Source organism: Lontra canadensis, unplaced genomic scaffold (assembly GCF_010015895.1).
Source record: "Lontra canadensis isolate GAN:19392208 unplaced genomic scaffold, GSC_riverotter_1.0 scaffold88, whole genome shotgun sequence".
Taxonomy (NCBI): Eukaryota; Metazoa; Chordata; class Mammalia; order Carnivora; family Mustelidae; genus Lontra; species Lontra canadensis.
In genome coordinates, this window is record NW_022631082.1 from 1,258,467 (window position 1) to 1,275,195 (window position 16,729).

Sequence of the window (16,729 nt, forward strand, 5' to 3'; positions counted from 1 at the left end):
CCTCCCTGAGGCCCCCGACACCCCGCACCAGCTGCCCTGTCCCCTCTCTGCCCTCCCCTCCTCTGTCTCTCCCCCTCACTCACTCTGCTCCAGCCACAACGGTCTCTTCTCAGCTCTTCCAACACGTCAGGCAGCTACTGCCCCAGGACCTTTGCACAGGCTGTGCCCTCAACCTGGAATGATCTGTGGGGCTGCCTCTGCCACCTGTTCCAGGTCTCTGCTTCATAACACAGTATCCACAGATGTCCCCTGACCTCCCATCCTAGAAAGAAGGCCCCTCACTCTCCAGCCTCTTGTCCTGCTGCATTTGCCACCACGCTCATTACTCTCAATTGTTTTTGGATCCTTGCCCCTGTCCTCCACTAGAGAGCTCTGTAAGAGCAGGGATTTTCCTTTCTCTCTGTGTAATCACAGCCCTGGCACCTAGAGCAGGGGTTGGCCACATTCCCTATAAAGGGCCAGACAGCCAACATCTTCAGCTTTGCAAGCTAGATGTCACACTGCTGTCACACTACTCAACTCTGTCATTGGGGCCTGAAATCAGCCACAGACACTCTTAGTAAAAGAATGAGCGTGACCATGTGCCAATAAAACTTTATTTACAAAAATAAACGCTGGGCCGGATTTGGTCCGTGGCCGTGGTGTGCTAAGCCCTGGTGCGAGATGGGCCTGGTGCGTAGCAGGTGCTGCACAGATAACACTGACTGAATGAACGGTTGCCTCTAATAGCCTCGCCAGGCCATAAGGGATGTTCGGAAAGGGCAGGCTTTTTCCTCATCCTGCCCCTCCCTCCTGGAACTGGTCGCGGGGTGGGGTCAGTGAGTCAGCAGCGCCCTGAGCCACAGACGGCTGCCTGGGTGAGCGACGGCGCTAGTCAGGCTTTGCTCACCTTCCCCAGGGCTGAGAGGCCCACTCCAGTCGTAGCCACTGGGCTTTAAGACGGCGGTGACCTTGTACAAGTGGCAGAAGCCAGTCTTGCACTCGTTGGCACGAATGAAGCAGAGCTCATCCTCTCCCTCTGACTGGGGGAAGGGATAGAAGATGTCATGAACCTGTCCGGGAAGGAGAGAGAAGAGGCATGAGGAGGTGGGGCTCTGAGAGTTGGCTGGTCGCGTGTAGAGGATGAACCCGGCCCCCCGGGGAAGCCCGCCTGCCCCAGCCCTGCCCCACTGGGGATCTGGGGGCCCGGGCGGGGTGCACACCCGGCAGCTCCCCACCCTTACGTTGATCCACACATCGGTGACCTCCTCATACACGACGTGAGGCTGGACGTCCCTGGGCACTGCTCTGGCGAAGGCCAACCGCTCCTCCGCGTTCTCGGTAACGGGGATGAACAGGGCCGGGGGCAGCAGGACGAGCTGAAGCCGCTGCTGGGGCCGATCCAGGAACATAGCCCAGGCGCTGAGAGAGCAAGAGGGAGGGACGGTGAAGGCCTCAGGGCCCAGCAGGAGGATGCTGGGTGACAGACACCTCCCTCCCCAAACTTATGTGGGCCCAGAGCCGTTCCTCCTCTGCCAATGTACTGTGCCCTTGACCTAGTGAGCCCGTAGCACACAAAGGTTTCCTGGCCAGCACATGACCTCAGGGGAACCTGGGGGTGACGGGGCTCTATAACCCGAGTACTCTGGAAACATGCCACGTCGTCAGACCTTAGAGCGGCATTTCAAAAACGTCTACCAACTTCTGCCACGTACATGGTTCTTTACTGCCTGTTTTGCTCCGAACGACAATGTTCTTTCGTTCTTTCTCTTTGGGGGAAATAAACTGTTTATTCTGTGGAATAACATGAATCTTTAAGGACCTGAGATGGAAGCGAATGGCAACTTAAAAAAAATCCTGTTGGTTGGGGTTCGGGCAGCTGGCTGGCTCGGCCGGTGGAGAGGGCGGCTCTCGATCTCGGGGTCAGGACGTCGAGCCCGTGCTGGTGTAGATTGCTTAAAAAAATCCGGAGCTCCTTTGTCATTATGTTCTACCCTCAGAACAGCTGCTTTGGCAGGGGCGCCTGGGTGGCTCAGTGGGTTAAGCCTCTGCCTTTGGCTCAGGTCATGGTCTCAGGGTCCTGGGATCGAGCCCCGCATCGGACTCCCTGAGCAGGGAGCCCGCTTGCCCTCTCTCTCTGCCTGCCTCTCTGCCTGCTTGTGATCTCTGTCTCTGTCAAATAAATAAATAAATAAAATCTCAAAAAAAAAAAAAAAAAGCTGCTTTGGAACAGAACTTTGAAAAACCGTTTTCTGTGCTCTTTCCATCTGTAAATGGACAGGTTTGCAACGGCGGCCTATTAGTCCCGGAGGTAGGAAACCTGGACCCCGGCGTGAAAAAACAGCAAGAGACCACGGCGGCAAGGGACGCCATGGGGACGTGCGCGCCCACGAGAGCCTGCAGCCTGCCAAGGGCGTGGGGCCTCCGTCCAGGCTCTGAGCCGCGCGTCCGGCCGGAGGAGTGCGCTCTGTCTAGCAAAGGGCCAGCGGGTGGACAGCTCCGCTCTCTGGGCCATGTGCTTTCTCGGGCAACAGCCAGCCCCGCTGACGGAGCGTGAAAGCCGCTGCAAACGATCCGTACACAAAGGAGTGTGGCCACGTGCCCAGAAAACCTGATTTATGGGCACTGAAACGTGCTGTTCGTATCCCTTTCATGTGCGATGAAATGCTCTCTGCCTTCGGATTTTTTTTTTTTACCCCATTCATTCAGAAGCACGAAAGCTGTTCTTGGCTCACGTGCCGAAAACCAGGCGTGGGCCGGATGGGGCCGCGGGCCGGATGGGTCCTGTTCAGAGAGGTGTGTCCTCGCCACGGCAGGACGGTCACCACATGAGCGGCAGGGAGAGCCCTCTGTGCCCTGCCGGCGACACTCACTACTTGCCGTCCCGGGTCCACCCGGCCCTGGCGATGTACTCCACCCTGGGGAAGAGCGTGCTGAACGGCTGCACCAGCTCCTTCTCCTGCGTGGCCACGATCTAAAGGGCAAGCAGAGTCGGGTCACACTCTGACCTGCCCACATGCTGCCCAGACGGACGCGGGCGCTTCCGGAGCGGACACGGTGTCCCCCGAACCCCTGTGTCAGAGTCCTGACTCCTGGCGCCTCCGAACTGGGCTGGATTCCGAAAGAGGGTGATTGCCGCGGTCATCGGTCTAAGTGGTACCGGAATAGGGTGGCCCCAATCCCAAAAAAGGGGTGGTCTCTGTTTTATAACGGGGAGGTATGGGCTCCGGGGCCGCACAGGCAGTGATGGCTCCTGCAGGGAGAAGGCGGCCGTCTACAAGGCAAGGAGAGAGGCTGGGAACAGCCTCTCCCTCACCGCCTCGGGAGGAGCCAGCCCCGCCCACGTCAGCCTATCAGACTTTCAGCCTCCAGAGCTGGGAGACCGTACACTTTTGTTGTTTAAGCCCCCAGGACGCGGTACTCAGTTACCACAGCTGGTGGGCTGGAACCAAATGGGTTCTGGTCTGGACTGTGACCACGGAGGCGGGCAGCCCTGGGTGACAGGGACCTGCAGACACTGCAGCTTCCTGGAGGCATGGGGTGGGGGTGGGGGGCATGGCCTCCAGAGGGCCTAGGGGAGAAAGGCAGGCAGGGCCTCAGCGTGGCCCCTGCCCCCCCATCCTCCCAGCGCCTGGTCCCCAGGGGGCACCAGCCACGCCCACCTCAGGACCCAGCTCGCCTGCCTGGCCAGGCACCCCCTGCAGGAGCTGGGAGAGGTTCCACCAAGCCAGCTGGTGTCAGGTGTGTGTCCCATCCACCAGAACGTTCAGGGAAAGAGTGGAGGAAGGGCTGGGTTAGGGCCACATCATTCTAAAACCAAATCATGAAAATAAAGGTAGCTTCCGGTTTGTTCTGAAACCTCACACGAGAAGTCATTCTGACGGGGCGCCTGGGTGGCTCAGTGGGTTAAGCGTCTGCCTTCAGCTCAGGTCATGATCCCAGGGTCTTGGGATCGAGCCCCGCTTCGGGCTCTCTGCTCAGCGGGAATCCTGCTTCCCTCTCTCTTTCTCCCTGCCTCTCTGCCTACTTGTGATCTCTGTCAAATAAATAAATAAAATCATTAAAAAAAAAAAAAAAACAGAAGTCATTCTGACAAAAATGTACCAAGAATGTCCTCAGCTTGTCTGCGTGCTCTAAACGCTGGTGTGGGGATGTTTCCCTTTCCAGGCCCTGCATCCCTCATGGTCATTGCCTCGCCAGCCCTCCAGGCTGTGTGGTCCTGACCAAGTGCTCCCTGGGTGATGCGGACACTTGTCCTGACCCCAGGTGACAGAGAGAAGCGCACAGAGCACTGACAGGTCCCATCGAGTTCTGTGTGAGGATCTGCCCAAATACTGGGGAGTGGTTGGGGGAATGGCCGGGTCAGAGGTCGAGTCCACCAGATGACCACCCAATGGAGCTCTCTGTTCTGGAAACCCTCACGGGACCTTCTGCTCAAAGGAGCTCATCAGCACAGCCGCCTCGCGTGGAGACGGGGGAGGCCGGGCTCACTGCTCCTGAGACCGAGGCTCAGGCAGTGCCTTATCGGGTTCAGTTGGCCACGGAGAGTACCTGCCCTCGGAAAGGGGGTAGTGGGCTTGCTGATGCCGCCCAACTGTCCACCCATGTCCAACACCTCCCCCAGCCCCTCTTCTCCTCGACCCAGAAGCTTCTCCTGGGCACCCTGGCCACTCTCACCTTGCCCCGGCCATCAGTCTGAAACTCGGCCAGCTTCAAGGCGATCTTGGGATTCTTGCTGCCTGCAGAAATGAGAGGGAGGTGAGTCTGCCAAGCATCACCCACGAGGGCTCAGAGCAGGTGTCTGGGGTGGAGGTGCAAGGCGGTGCCCCAGCAAGGCCACAAAGCCCGTGTGGAAGGGAGGGGTAGAGAGGGACTGGGTATCCAAAGGTCCCTACGTGGGTGCGTGAGTCACCCCTCTCGTCCAGGCACAAAGTCCCTTAGGCAGGTCCCTCTGACTTTGGACCTGGACCTTGTTCCCAATAGCGCTGTGACAACTGGTTTTCCACTTTAAGAACATGAGCCTATGCAAGGGTGGGAAAGGCAGGTAGTGCGGGGACAGGGACATAAGGAGCACGCCTCCCTGCCTCGGAGAGCTTGACAATTGGTGGCCGAGACAGGACACAACCACAACGGAACCATCAATGATGCAGTAATGTGGCCTGTCCCCCATGAGCTGTCGGGAGGCAGGTGACTAACTGGTTGGGATGACCAAACAGCACTTTCCAGAGGTGCGCTGGGGCCAGGCTCCAGCGGTTTCTGCGGCCAGTCCCAAGTCTGGCCTGCAAAGCCCCAGCACCTGGCCAGAGGCGTCTGAGTGTCAGCTCTCCCGTCGGCCCCGTGGTGGGAGGGGGCGCGGGGAAGCTGCCGTCTCCCACTTACAGCAGGGGTTGCAGACACCACTGGAAGGCTCTATCAGGCACAACACGTAACAAGTGCTTGCCACATGCTTCCAGGGAGGTCAAAACCAACCTGAACCTGGCCTGTGTATGTGCTGTGTGCAAATCACTAAGTATTTTTAAAGAATTCAAAGAATGTTTAAGGGGTAGGCTGTTTCCTGGAGAAATTGAGATTTTTGGCCTCTTGAGAAACAGGGCAGACTTGAATCTGTGTTCTCAGGATGTGACAAGGGTCTGACCTGACCTTGGATGGGGCCTGCACCACGCCCCCCGCCCTCCTACCCCCCGGTCTCCTGAGCCCCGAGGGAGAGAGCAGGTACCATCCATTGTGGCCCTGGTCCTGCCATCGTTCTCGACCCCTGCCTGCTTCTCTGGGTCCCATGGGGTGTCCCGGTCGGGGCATGCCTCCTCTGCAAGGCTCAGACCGCTGCCCCACGCCCTCACCTGTCCTGGGGTATCGGTAGGAGTCTGTCTTCCTTTCTTCTAGTGCGGGTGAAGGCACGTGGATGATCTCCACCTCGGACTCATCAACCTCCTCGTACAGGATCCGGAGCGTCTTGCCACCATCTGAACCTGGGAAGGGGTAGCAGAGGCTGCTGGGGTGCCCCGCACCGTGGCTGCCGCCCCCGCCCTTCTCCTCCACCCTCGGGCCGCTCAGCTCCACCACGGCAGGGCCCAGACCGAGACCATGAGGTTTAGGGCTAGGACTCTGGGTCCCCGGCTTACTAGACCATAACTCCTGTCACATCTCCTCCAGGAGCCCATTTCCTGACCCTGACAAGGGGGATGACAAGGGAGCCGGTACCAGCACACAGTGTCATGGGAGGTGGCCCTACAGAGGTCTTAAAGGCTGAACCACGTCCGCAATGAAGTCCTGTGCTGGGAGCCCCCAGAAACTCAGAATGCGGCTCGACTTGGGGACAGGGCTTTAGAGAGGCGACCAAGTTAAGATGAGGTCGTCAGGATGGCCCTGAACCAACGGGACTGGTGACCTCGTAACAAGGGATGAGGCCACAGACACGCACGCAGAGGGACCAGCATGTAGGGACGCGGGGAGAAGACAGCCATGTGCTCACCAAGCAGGGAGGCCTCCGGAGCAGCCAGCCCTGCCCATGCCCTGACTCCCAGCCCCCGCCTCCAGGACCACGACAGTAAAGGCTGTTGCTGAGCTAGCCCAGCTGTGGGGCTTTGCTCCGGTGGCCCGCGCAGGGCAGCACGTGGGGCACAGCTCCAGAGGCTTAGGATAAAAACCACGACAAGAAGCACATGCATCACTGGGTAGTGACAGCTCCAACTGGAATGCAGGCCTGGGAGCTGACGTGACGGGGAGGGAGCCCGTGGCCATTCCTTTCGAGACTGCGGCAAAGGGTCCCCGTCTACAGTTTCCGGTACCCTCACCTACAACTCCCGGCGGGTGGACCAGCGATGCCTCCAGAACCAGTGGCCCAGCCCCACCCAGTGGAGCCCCAGAGGGGCTGCAGGGCTGGCTTGAGGACACATGGTTTGGGAACAGCCGCTCAAAGCCAGCGCCCAGGACTTCTTTGTCCACTCCGCAGGGAGGATTCCTGGCCCTCAAGCTCAGGCACTCTTGTGTTGCCATGGCCTAAGAAAAGCCCTGTTCCTCCAAGTAAGAGAGAACGGGGGTGACCGTGGCTGTGGGGTCTGGCAGAGGGACACACCGGGGGGGCTGATGGCTATAGCATTTGGGGGGCTCCCTCAAAAGCGTTTTTGAGCTCCACCAGCAGAGCAGAGAGAGGACCTGTGTGACCATCGAGGCCACTGGATCTCAGCTAGGGGCCGTCCTGCATGGTTGTCACAGGACGTTGAACTCGAGTGACATGTCAGGTAGAGCTCAACATGCCACAGTGGCCCGGATGGCCCTGGTGACAGGAGCGCGAGGGAGACAGCCTGCTCTCAGCCAGTGCCCTCGTCTCACTGCCCAGGAGAAAGCAGTACCAGGCTTCCGGCCCGGAGGGAGTCACGGGCTGAATGACCAATCACAGGGCCCTTGTTCCAGAGACACAGGCCACAGAGGCGTGTGACGACCGCGGGCCGGGCAGAAGGGGAGGGCATGGCGTTGGCCCCGTTAGGGGCGAGCCCGCCTGGCTCCCTGCGGTCTCTGCGCACCTCTGGTGCCTCTCTGACGCCAGCGACCCCTCCTTTTCCTGGGAGCCGACTTCACTTTGCATGGTGGTGGCTGCTTTCCAGCACAGGATTCAGTGTCTTGCTTCTACTGACGCTTAGGACTATGAAGTCTTCCTTTTCAGTCAGTGTAAGGATGAGGTGAGCTGGACCCAGGGCAGCAGAGTGTGGCGGACAGGGCTCTGTCACGGCCGTGCGCCCTGCTGAACCTCCCTGAGGCTCCAAGGCCACGGAGAAGTCAATCAGCAGTACTCCCGGTTCTGATGCTACTGGCACACATCCCAGAAACAGGTCCCCCACCCTCAGAAGATGGGTCTTGCTTGACTGAATACCAGTAGCGAGACAGCCCCACAGTGCGTGGACAGAGAAAGAGAGACACTAGGACCCGTGATCTGGCTTCCTCCAGAAGCTTCTGGCAAAACCCATCAAGACTGAGGCTGCGTGCAGCTTGGGCTCAGCTCTCTCACTGCTGGACCTCTCTCACTGGTGGGATCTCGGATCCTCGGCGCAGCTGACATCGGGGCCCAGGTCAGTCTCAATGGGCAGGGCTGAGCTGGCCACTGTAGGACGCTGAGCAGCAGCCCCGGGCCCTCTCTACTCGAACGAAACCCGCAGCCCCCGGGCGGGACAATGACAAACGTCCCCAGACGCCACCCAGCGTCTCCTGGGAGCAGAACTGTGCCTGGTTAAGAACCACTGAGAACCTCCCAGAAGGTCAGGAGAGATATACCAAGATGTTCATTGTGGTGCTGTTTAGAACACAAAGCAAAAGAAAAACCAAAACCTTGAAACAACCGAAGGGTCTGTCCATGTAGAACTAATTTAAACCTATGGTGGCCCATCCATGCCCCAGGGACAATTACTGTCATGCTAGTCCCCCGTGTGCAGACTGCAATGCCCCCAAATTCAAATGTCAAATCCTATCCCAAGGTGATGAGCCACTCGGGGCCGTGGGGTCATATCAGAGCAGTGCAAATGGCCTGGGATGCTAACACTGCTAGGAAGGCAGCTAAGGTTTGTTTTAGGCGACAAGAGCAGAGAACAGAGAAGCAGGCAGACAGGGAAGTAGGTGCCTACCCTCCCAGGAGGCCGCAGGGCACCACCAGTAGCCAGTGAACCGGTCAAATTCTTCCTGGATGACAAAAGTGGCCACGCCTGCAGACCTGGGGTCATCGAGGACGCTGGGCGAGCCTGCACGGGGAGGGAGCCACATGGGGTAAGGAACATAGGGCAGAGCAGGCCTTTGCCCCCAAGCACCGTGGACATTGGGGGCCAGAACATCCTACAGGTGAGGGCGTCAGCTGCACTGAGGGGTTGACCAGCATCCCCAGCCCCCACCTGCTCCATTCCAGAAGCATCCTCAACCAGCTGGGACAGCTAACGTCTCTGGATGTGACCAGTGTCCAAGCTGCCTGGGCTGAGCAGCTTCGGTTTAGAGAGAGGGCGCTGGGGCTGTGGGGGCAGGAGAGGGGCCACGTGACTGGAGGCCACAGCCAGCACAGAGCCCCACACATGTGTGCTGGAGGATGAGGTCACTCCTGGGGAGCATGGGGTGAGGGGAAAATCCAGGGAGCACGTGAGGTCTGAGCCGGACCGGGAGGCAGGAGGCAGGAGGGCCCGCATGAGCAGAGAGGCAGAACCAGTGCCTGGTGGGGGTCACAGGCCACTGGGACCGACTGCGCCAGAGGAAGCCACAAGCCAAGCAGGCGGGCTTCCCATGGGGCCAGAGCGGGCCACAGCAGACCACACAGGCGGGCGAACCGGGCTGACAGGGTCCATGTTGCTTGGGGCACGGGAATGATGGATGGGAACAGGGGCCGCTCTAGGAGCTGTGCCGGTGGCCATGACGGCCATCCACACGGGTGCTCTGGGTCCCTGACTCCTCCCCCACCCTGGCCAGGAGCGCGCCCCCCCCACTCCTGGCCTCACCTCTGTGGCAGAAGGTCAGCCGCCGCTCCTCGCCCGTCTCGATGTTGGCCACCCACAGGTCATTGCTGTTGATGAAGGAGAAGAAGGCGGGGTCGGCAGGGCAGATCTTAGGGTCCATCCGGGGCCCGGTGCATTGGGTCTTGATTTCCAGGGGCTTCATGGGGGACACCTGGGGACACAGAGGGCTGGCTCAGGGGAACAGGAGGTTGCCCAGCCCCCTGACCCCGCCTGCGACCAGTGGCCAGGGCTCACCATGAAGCCGTTCTTGCCCCCGTCCCGGCAGTGGAAGAGGCTGTTGCTGGCCTGGAAGAGGAAGAGGCCGCTCTCGCTGTGGAAGTCGTAGGAAGTGATACCGAAGACCCCCAGGCGCTTCCGCTCCCGGAGGAGCTCCTCCTCCCGAGAGTAGACCCCGTGGTGGGGCGTGGCCTGGGGACATACAGGGACAGCGCTGCGTCAGCCAGGGACCCAGCATCCTGGCCGTAGATCCTCCGGCTGGGGCATTCCTGGGAGGAGTCTGCCAATCTGCCTGCGGTTCACACCAGAGAGGGCCCAAACCCGGAGGCCACGAGGGCACGCAGCAGGCGTGGGGTGACGAGGTAGACTGACTTCTGGGCGCACTGGAGACTTCCTCCTCTCTGCGCCCATCTCTAGGATTCCTCTGCCCATGTCTGTCCCCAGAGCCTCTCCAAGACAGACAGAGCTCTCCCCACCCACTGGCATGGAGGGCTACCCAAGGGGTACTGTTTCCTGGTCCCCAGTGCCAAGCCCACAGACCCACTCCCTCCTGCCCACACCAACATCCTGTCCAGCCAGAACCTGCGGTTAGAGAGCAGGGCAAATCCAGGACCCCTGCCCCCCCGATACACCTAAGCCTGGGAGGCCTAGGGAAATAGACTACTGCGGACACCACGCAGCCTCCCTGAGAATTTGAACACAATGGGGAGGCGTGAGGAACGCTGACGCCCAGAAACGCGTCTCTGAAAAGCAGAAGCCAGAGCACGACGAGCCCGCGCTTGGCCGGCCTGGGGCGGACCAGGGACAGCACGAGAGAGAGCTGCCGTGTGGGCGCAGAGAAACCCAAACTGCACCTCCGCCCGCCCACCACCCCGGGCCATCACGCTGCTTTCCCGACCAGAAAGAAGTCAACCTCCCTGGACACAAAGCCGGCTGCAGCACTCTCCAGCCATCTCCCCACCCCCTAAGCCAGCCGACTGCCTGCGGATGATGTTAATTATTAGCCCAGTTAAAGGACCTCAGTCTTTGGTGAGGCCTGGAAAAGGAAGAGAAGCTTCTGGTAAGAGCGCTTATGGAAGTGCCCGCTCTGGGCCTGCGGCGTGCCGGGAGGAGTCTGCCCCAGCCGTCAGGCAGCCCCCCACCCACCACCACCCCCCTCCAACTGCCAGGCAGACTGCCCCCCACAAGGCCCGTGGAAATGACAGGCGGGGCCCAGGGCAGCTTACCTGGAAGTGATCCAGCATCTGCTTCCAGGACAGGAGCAGCAGGGCCTCTTTCCGGACCTTCCTGGGAATCTCTGAGTAGAGGAGCGAGTTCTCGCGGCTGCCATAAGGCATCCCTTGGGGAGGGGGTGGGAGGAGAAAAACCAGAATGGGGGACCTTGCCCAGCACAAGAAGAGGGTCTTGGGCCAGGGCCCTGGCTCCCCATGGCTGGGCCCAGCTGGTTCCGCTTTGACCTCCTCTGGCGCTTCCCGGCGGCACAGCCCTCCCCGCCGACCTTCCGACCCCGGATGCAAGTATGTTCGTGACAGTGACGGGTCTTCTGCCTCTGAGACATCTGCGCGAGGACCCCGTGCGGAGTTACTGAGGCAGCAGTGTGCCAGAGAACAGAATCGGGGCCCGTGGACCCGGGCTCTCAAGGGCGAGGCTGCGGTCTCGGGTGTCCTCCTCCATGAAAGGCTTTTGTGGGGGGCCGAGAGCCGGCGCAGGTTAGAGGGACAGCACGCGCGCACTGGGGAGCTGGGAAACGTGCATCTGACCAGTGCCTCTCTCCACGGCCGCGGGGCAGGGTGCTCTCCGGGGGGCGCCGAGCAGCCCCTCCAGCCCCACCCGCGCCTCATCGGGTGCACCTCGGTGGGGAAAACCACAGATGTCCCCAGACACCACCCACGGACCTGACCCAACCTCGGACACGAGGACAGGAGCTGCCTAGCAAAGATTCTGCACGAATGCAGCAAGCGGGGAACAACGCCGTCACACGGTGCCCGAGAGTCACACACGGTGCCCAAGACGTGTCACTCAGGAGAGGACTGGGCCTACTTCGCCAGTAAGTGGCCGTGTCTCGAGGTCCTCCCTCTCTCAGGTGTGTCTTGTTGACACACGTGCTGTCGTATCCTTAGTGGCAAATAAAAGGCGGCCCATTTCCCAGCTGGTAGCGTTGCTGACTCGAGGGAGATGACGGAGGACGGAGGGCTGTCGTTCACGGCGAACAGGAACGGGAGGAAGGCCACGTAAGGCCAGCCTCTCTTCAGGACCGCCACCTCGCCCATGCTCTCGTGCTCCCGAGTGGGGGCCAGGGAAGTCCCAAGCTCGGCGCCCCCAGGGCCAGAGCCTGACCAATGACGTCTGCTCCCGTGACGGTGAGCTCGACAGCAGCTCCTCCACGCGGCAAGCCGCGTGGCATCCCCACTCCTGACACAACTGGCACGTGAAGTATAATCGGAGAAAGAACGTATTGAAGGGAAAGTACAAGATCAATACAACTTCCTTTGGAAACCAATTCAGGGAAGATGCAGAGGTTATGCAGACGTGTGGGTGGGCAATGCTCGCGATCCCCCATCGAGGGGCCCCGGACACTGGATGGTCCCCTTCCCCCATCCCCAGCTGGAGGCGCAGGTGCGTGATGTCACCCATCCAGGCTGCCCACGAGGCGTCCTTCCCTCTCCAGTTCGCACGACTAGTGGGGACGAGAATCACGCACTGCGGGACCCCGTTTGTGTGCACTGCCCAGAACAGGCAACTCCGGGGAGGCAGGACTTGGACTCATGGTTGCAGGAGATGGGCAGGGGGAGGGGAGTGATGCCTCACGGGTCCCAAGTCTCTTTCTGGGGTGATGGAATGTTCTGGAATTAGGCAGTGGTGACGGTACGAGAAACCACTGAGTAGTCCGCTTTTAAAAGAGTGAGCTTTAGGCCCCGTGAATTAGACCTCATGAGAGAGAGTGGTCCCGGAGCAGCGTGCAAGGCTGGGAGGCAGCAGCTGGCTGTCAGCAACCAGCAGCAGGAGCTCTAGACACCTCCTGCCCCCGGGGCTCTCGGGGAGAGCCAGAGCCGTCCAAACAGGAAGTCAACAGTGCGGCCTTGCCAAGGACATCGGAGCCACCGCCTCTGCCCAGTGGCTTAATAAGTGATGGCACCAAATGGCACATGCCAGCACATTTCGTGTGTCGTAACGGTGACACTGGGTGTACAAACCTCGGGTCTGACTTCTGCTGGCCCTGCCCGACAGGGTCCCGGCCCCCAACAACCACCGGGGTGGCGGGTGGCCCGGGGCCATACAAGCACATTTCCGTCACCGTGCCCTGTGGCCTCGGGAACCAGCCTGATGGACACATGACTCACGCTGCACCCGGGCTCTCCTCTAGGTCACAAGGACACGAGAGGCCTCTCTTCCTTCTCAGGGACTTCCTGAGCTGTCCCTGAGTCCTCTGTCCTACACGAGACACCATTTGCAGGGGGACTAGCTGACCCATGTGGAGCAGGGGAACCACCACCATCCCATCTTCCTGGCGACAGAAGTCCTCTGTTCATTTCCTTTGCGTTGGACTCCATCACACACGCCTGGAAGAGCCTTCCCAGAGCCCGGGCCGGCTGGCTCCACACAGAACGCCGAGCCGGTGCCTGCTGAGGAGGCAGGGGCTGCCAGGGGCAGCACAGGGGGCAGGCTGCGTGCCTCAGGGCACCCTGAAGGTACTGAGGGACACGGACGGGTGACCAATGTCACCTGAAAGAGGCAGGATGGCTCCAAGATGTCCTAGGAAGGTTCTGGGGTCTCAGCCAAGCCCACAGCCCTCGTCTCGAGCTGCCCGCACCCAGTGTGGCAGTCCTCCCGCAATCTGCGGGGACCCACTCACCCCAACCCCCCCCGACACGCACACATGGACTGCAGACAGTCTGCTCTATGCTGAACCCATCGGTTCCCTCCCCTCAACGTTCAGAAGGAGCTCATCTGTCTCTGCTGGTGGCTGCAGCCCAGCAGGAGGCAAGCAGGCAGCAAGGGCCGTGTGTGGAGAGGAGCATGTGCCGAGCAGATGCCCGGGCCCCATGCGGCTCCAAGGTTCTCGGGGCCAGGACACAAGGCCCAGGGTGGGGGCTCCCTGGCACTCCCCGTGTTCTTCCTTTGAGGTGCCCCCGTGGCTCAACCTAGCTCAGAGGGCTTCTGCCCCTTTCAGCAGCTCTGCGGTTGGCTCCACAACGGCCCCCAAGTGCTCCAGTCCTCATCGCCAGAACCTGTGACTATGTTACATCCTTTGGCAAGAGGGACCCCACAGACGGGATGAAGCGGAGGGTCCGAGCTGGGCAGAGCGGCCTGGACGACCCAGCTGGGCCTGACATGGGGTCATGAGTCCCCAGAAGGGAGCTGGGGGGTTTTCAGAGCCCAGCGGCCAAGACGACAGCAGTGCAGCCACAGGCCAAGGAGCGCGGGAGCCTCCACAGCTCAGAAGAGGCAAGGAACTGATCGTCCCCCAGCCCCTGGAGGGAGCACGGTGTGGCCTTCCACACACCTTGATTTGGGCCCCGAAAAACTGATTTTGGGCTCCCGGTCTCCAGCACAGAAGCAGCAACCATTGCAGCCCATGAGACCTGGCTCCGCGAGACCTCAGGAGCCACGCCCCCTCAGGTAATGACGTGTGAAACCCGCCCCATGGGCGGCTCCCAGGCCAGAGCAGGCAAGCCCTTTCCTGTAACTTGCCCGTCTTCGACTCTGGGAGCCACACAACCCCTGGACAGCCATCACTCGCTGAGCCCTGTTCTAGATCCCTCCTTTCCAAACTCTGCGCCCACCAGACCACCGTGTGGCCTCCACATGCCTCCCTAAGAAGAGGGGCTGCGTCCACTCCAGGAAGGGGAGAGCTGGGAGGCACCCATGGCGGTCACTGCCAGCGCCCTCAGCCAGGGTTGGCCCCAGGCGGAGGAAGCTGCATTCACGACCGTGTGCCACACCTCACCCAAACCCTGCCGGGAGCCAGGCCAGCGCGAGGCCTCCCTGGTGCCCTGAAGCTCTTACCCCGCTGGCGGGGAACACAAACCCGCCAATGATCACAGGTGGTGTGCAAAGGGCCGCAGCTGGGGCACACACCCGACAAGGGTGTCAGCGGCCAGGGTACACGCCCAGCGAGGACGTCACTAGCAGTCTGTGTGCTTGTGCCAGTATATAGGGCGGGGTGTCAACCACATGGCCGGCCACCCTCTGTTGTTAGCTTGCGGCACGCACAGGACACAACCATGGCACCCTGCTTTGAGCCTCAGGGCCCCTCTTAGCACCCCGGCCCATGGCAAGTGCACACTGGACTTACTGGTGACCCCACCGCTAGGAGTCGTTCACTGGCCCGACCCGGCCAGCTGGAACCGGAGACAACCTCAGGGGCTCAGAGCCACATCCAAGGCCTAACCACAGCACTGCTGCAACAGCGGTCCAGCCCCTGCTCCACTCCCCTCACACCTGACCCCGCGGGCACCCTGTACCAGATCTTCACCGTAAACGGAGGGCTTACCTAGGTAGTAGAGGCGGTGGGAGTGTGGACTCGACTCGTCTGTCTTCTGCACGAACTGGAAGTCATGCGGGGCCTTGTTGACGATGAGGCCCGAGTTCTTGCGGCTGCCGTGGATGATGTTCCGGAGCCCGTCCCACGAATGCTTCTGCACCTGGAAGCGGGATGCTGGGTCCTCCATCTCGACCGTGTCACCCCGGTCAGACACCGGTGCCCCGGTGGCCATCCTCTCTGTCCCCTCAGAATTCAGCGAGAAGCTAGAAGCAGGAGGGGACAGGGTGGGAAGAGGGTGATATGCAAGTTTCGCTTACGAGCTGGCCCCTCATCAGACACTCCTGGCCACCCGCCCAAGACAAGCCCCACCTGTGTACCACTTGCCCAGCCCCCCTAAATATGTCCCAAATTATTCTGTCTCTTTCCAGCGACCACAAACGCTTCTAAGATCCAAGTCACAGTCACCTCTGATTGTAACAGACCCAACACATTCAATGCAAATCTGATCCCATCACTTAAAGTTCTTCCTCGGTTTTACCACGGCCCCTGGGGTAAAAACCAGTCCTTGTCACGGGCTTCAAGGCTCTCTGCCCTCTGACCCCTGCCAGCCTCTCAAACCTCAACCCCCTTTATTAGTCCTCCAGCCAAAACAGCCTTGCCTCTGCTCCGCAAACAGGACAGACCCCTTCCTACTCCAGGGCCTTTACGTGTGCCACTTCTGCCCAGAACACTTTTCTCCTCTCTTTGCTTGACTAACTTCTAATCAGATCTCAGGGTAAACATCTCTCAGGTCCTCAGAAACCTTTGAAGACCACCTGTGCCAAAGCTGGTCTCTCCCATCGTCTTTCACACATCGCACCCCAACTCTGTTACCCCTGCCCTCAGGGCATCTGTCATAATGGTTGGTTGTTGATCTTTTGTCCCATTCACAGGAGTGTCCCTAAAGTCCGCACGAGGGTCTGGATCCCAGCAGGCATTCCACAGAGGGCCGTGGAAGGACTCTCTTGCATTAAGCCTGCTGGGAAACACTCACGTGCAGAGGACTGAGCATAAAGAATTGACCGGTAAAGCCTGTCACCCGCGCCAGCCCACTGGGGGTCCGGCATGGCAAACTCTCGTGCCCCACCGGAGGGGCTTAGGGAAACAGGTAGCTGTGAGCAGGGAATACGCGAACCCAGGTGAGGGGATGGATGTCCTGCCCCTCTCTCCTCCAGCTCCCTGAGCAGCTGGGGCCAAGGCGCCCTCCCTCCCTTCTCCCACCCTTGTTGCTGAGCACATTTCTTGACCGGACTGGCCTGGCCAGGCAAATATTTGTCTTAGGGAAATCTAAACACAGCCGGTGACCCGGTTCTGGAAGAGCTGGGTCTCCAGAGAGGCCAAAGTGAGCAGGGCGGCCTCCCTTTCCTCCATGGCCATGGAATGGTCGAAAGCCTTGCTGGATGCTGGGTCTCCACGTGTTCCAGGATTAGCAGCTTTGCTTGGCGGGCAGAGTTTGGGGTTCCCTGGCCGGAAGTGGGAGTTGCTACTGCCAGACCCTGGGCAGGGACAGCACAAGTCAAGCGCT

At 60.4% G+C, this 16,729-nt stretch overlaps 1 protein-coding gene across 7 annotated transcripts in view; it reads right to left on the reverse strand.

Annotated features, from left to right (window-relative positions):
* The window catches only part of DPP9 (dipeptidyl peptidase 9), a 37,917-nt gene that overhangs the window by 15,244 nt on the left and 5,944 nt on the right, over positions 1-16,729 (reverse strand). For all 7 annotated transcript variants that reach the window (XM_032883616.1, XM_032883618.1, XM_032883617.1 and 4 more), the window contains 10 exons: positions 15,175-15,428; positions 10,907-11,019; positions 9,699-9,872; positions 9,447-9,615; positions 8,595-8,708; positions 5,820-5,948; positions 4,657-4,718; positions 2,853-2,953; positions 1,224-1,401; positions 890-1,052 (listed from right to left, as the gene is read on the reverse strand). In XM_032883616.1, coding sequence (XP_032739507.1) covers positions 890-1,052; positions 1,224-1,401; positions 2,853-2,953; positions 4,657-4,718; positions 5,820-5,948; positions 8,595-8,708; positions 9,447-9,615; positions 9,699-9,872; positions 10,907-11,019; positions 15,175-15,428 — 1,457 coding nt within the window. The remainder of the gene's footprint in view (positions 1-889; positions 1,053-1,223; positions 1,402-2,852; positions 2,954-4,656; positions 4,719-5,819; positions 5,949-8,594; positions 8,709-9,446; positions 9,616-9,698; positions 9,873-10,906; positions 11,020-15,174; positions 15,429-16,729) is intronic.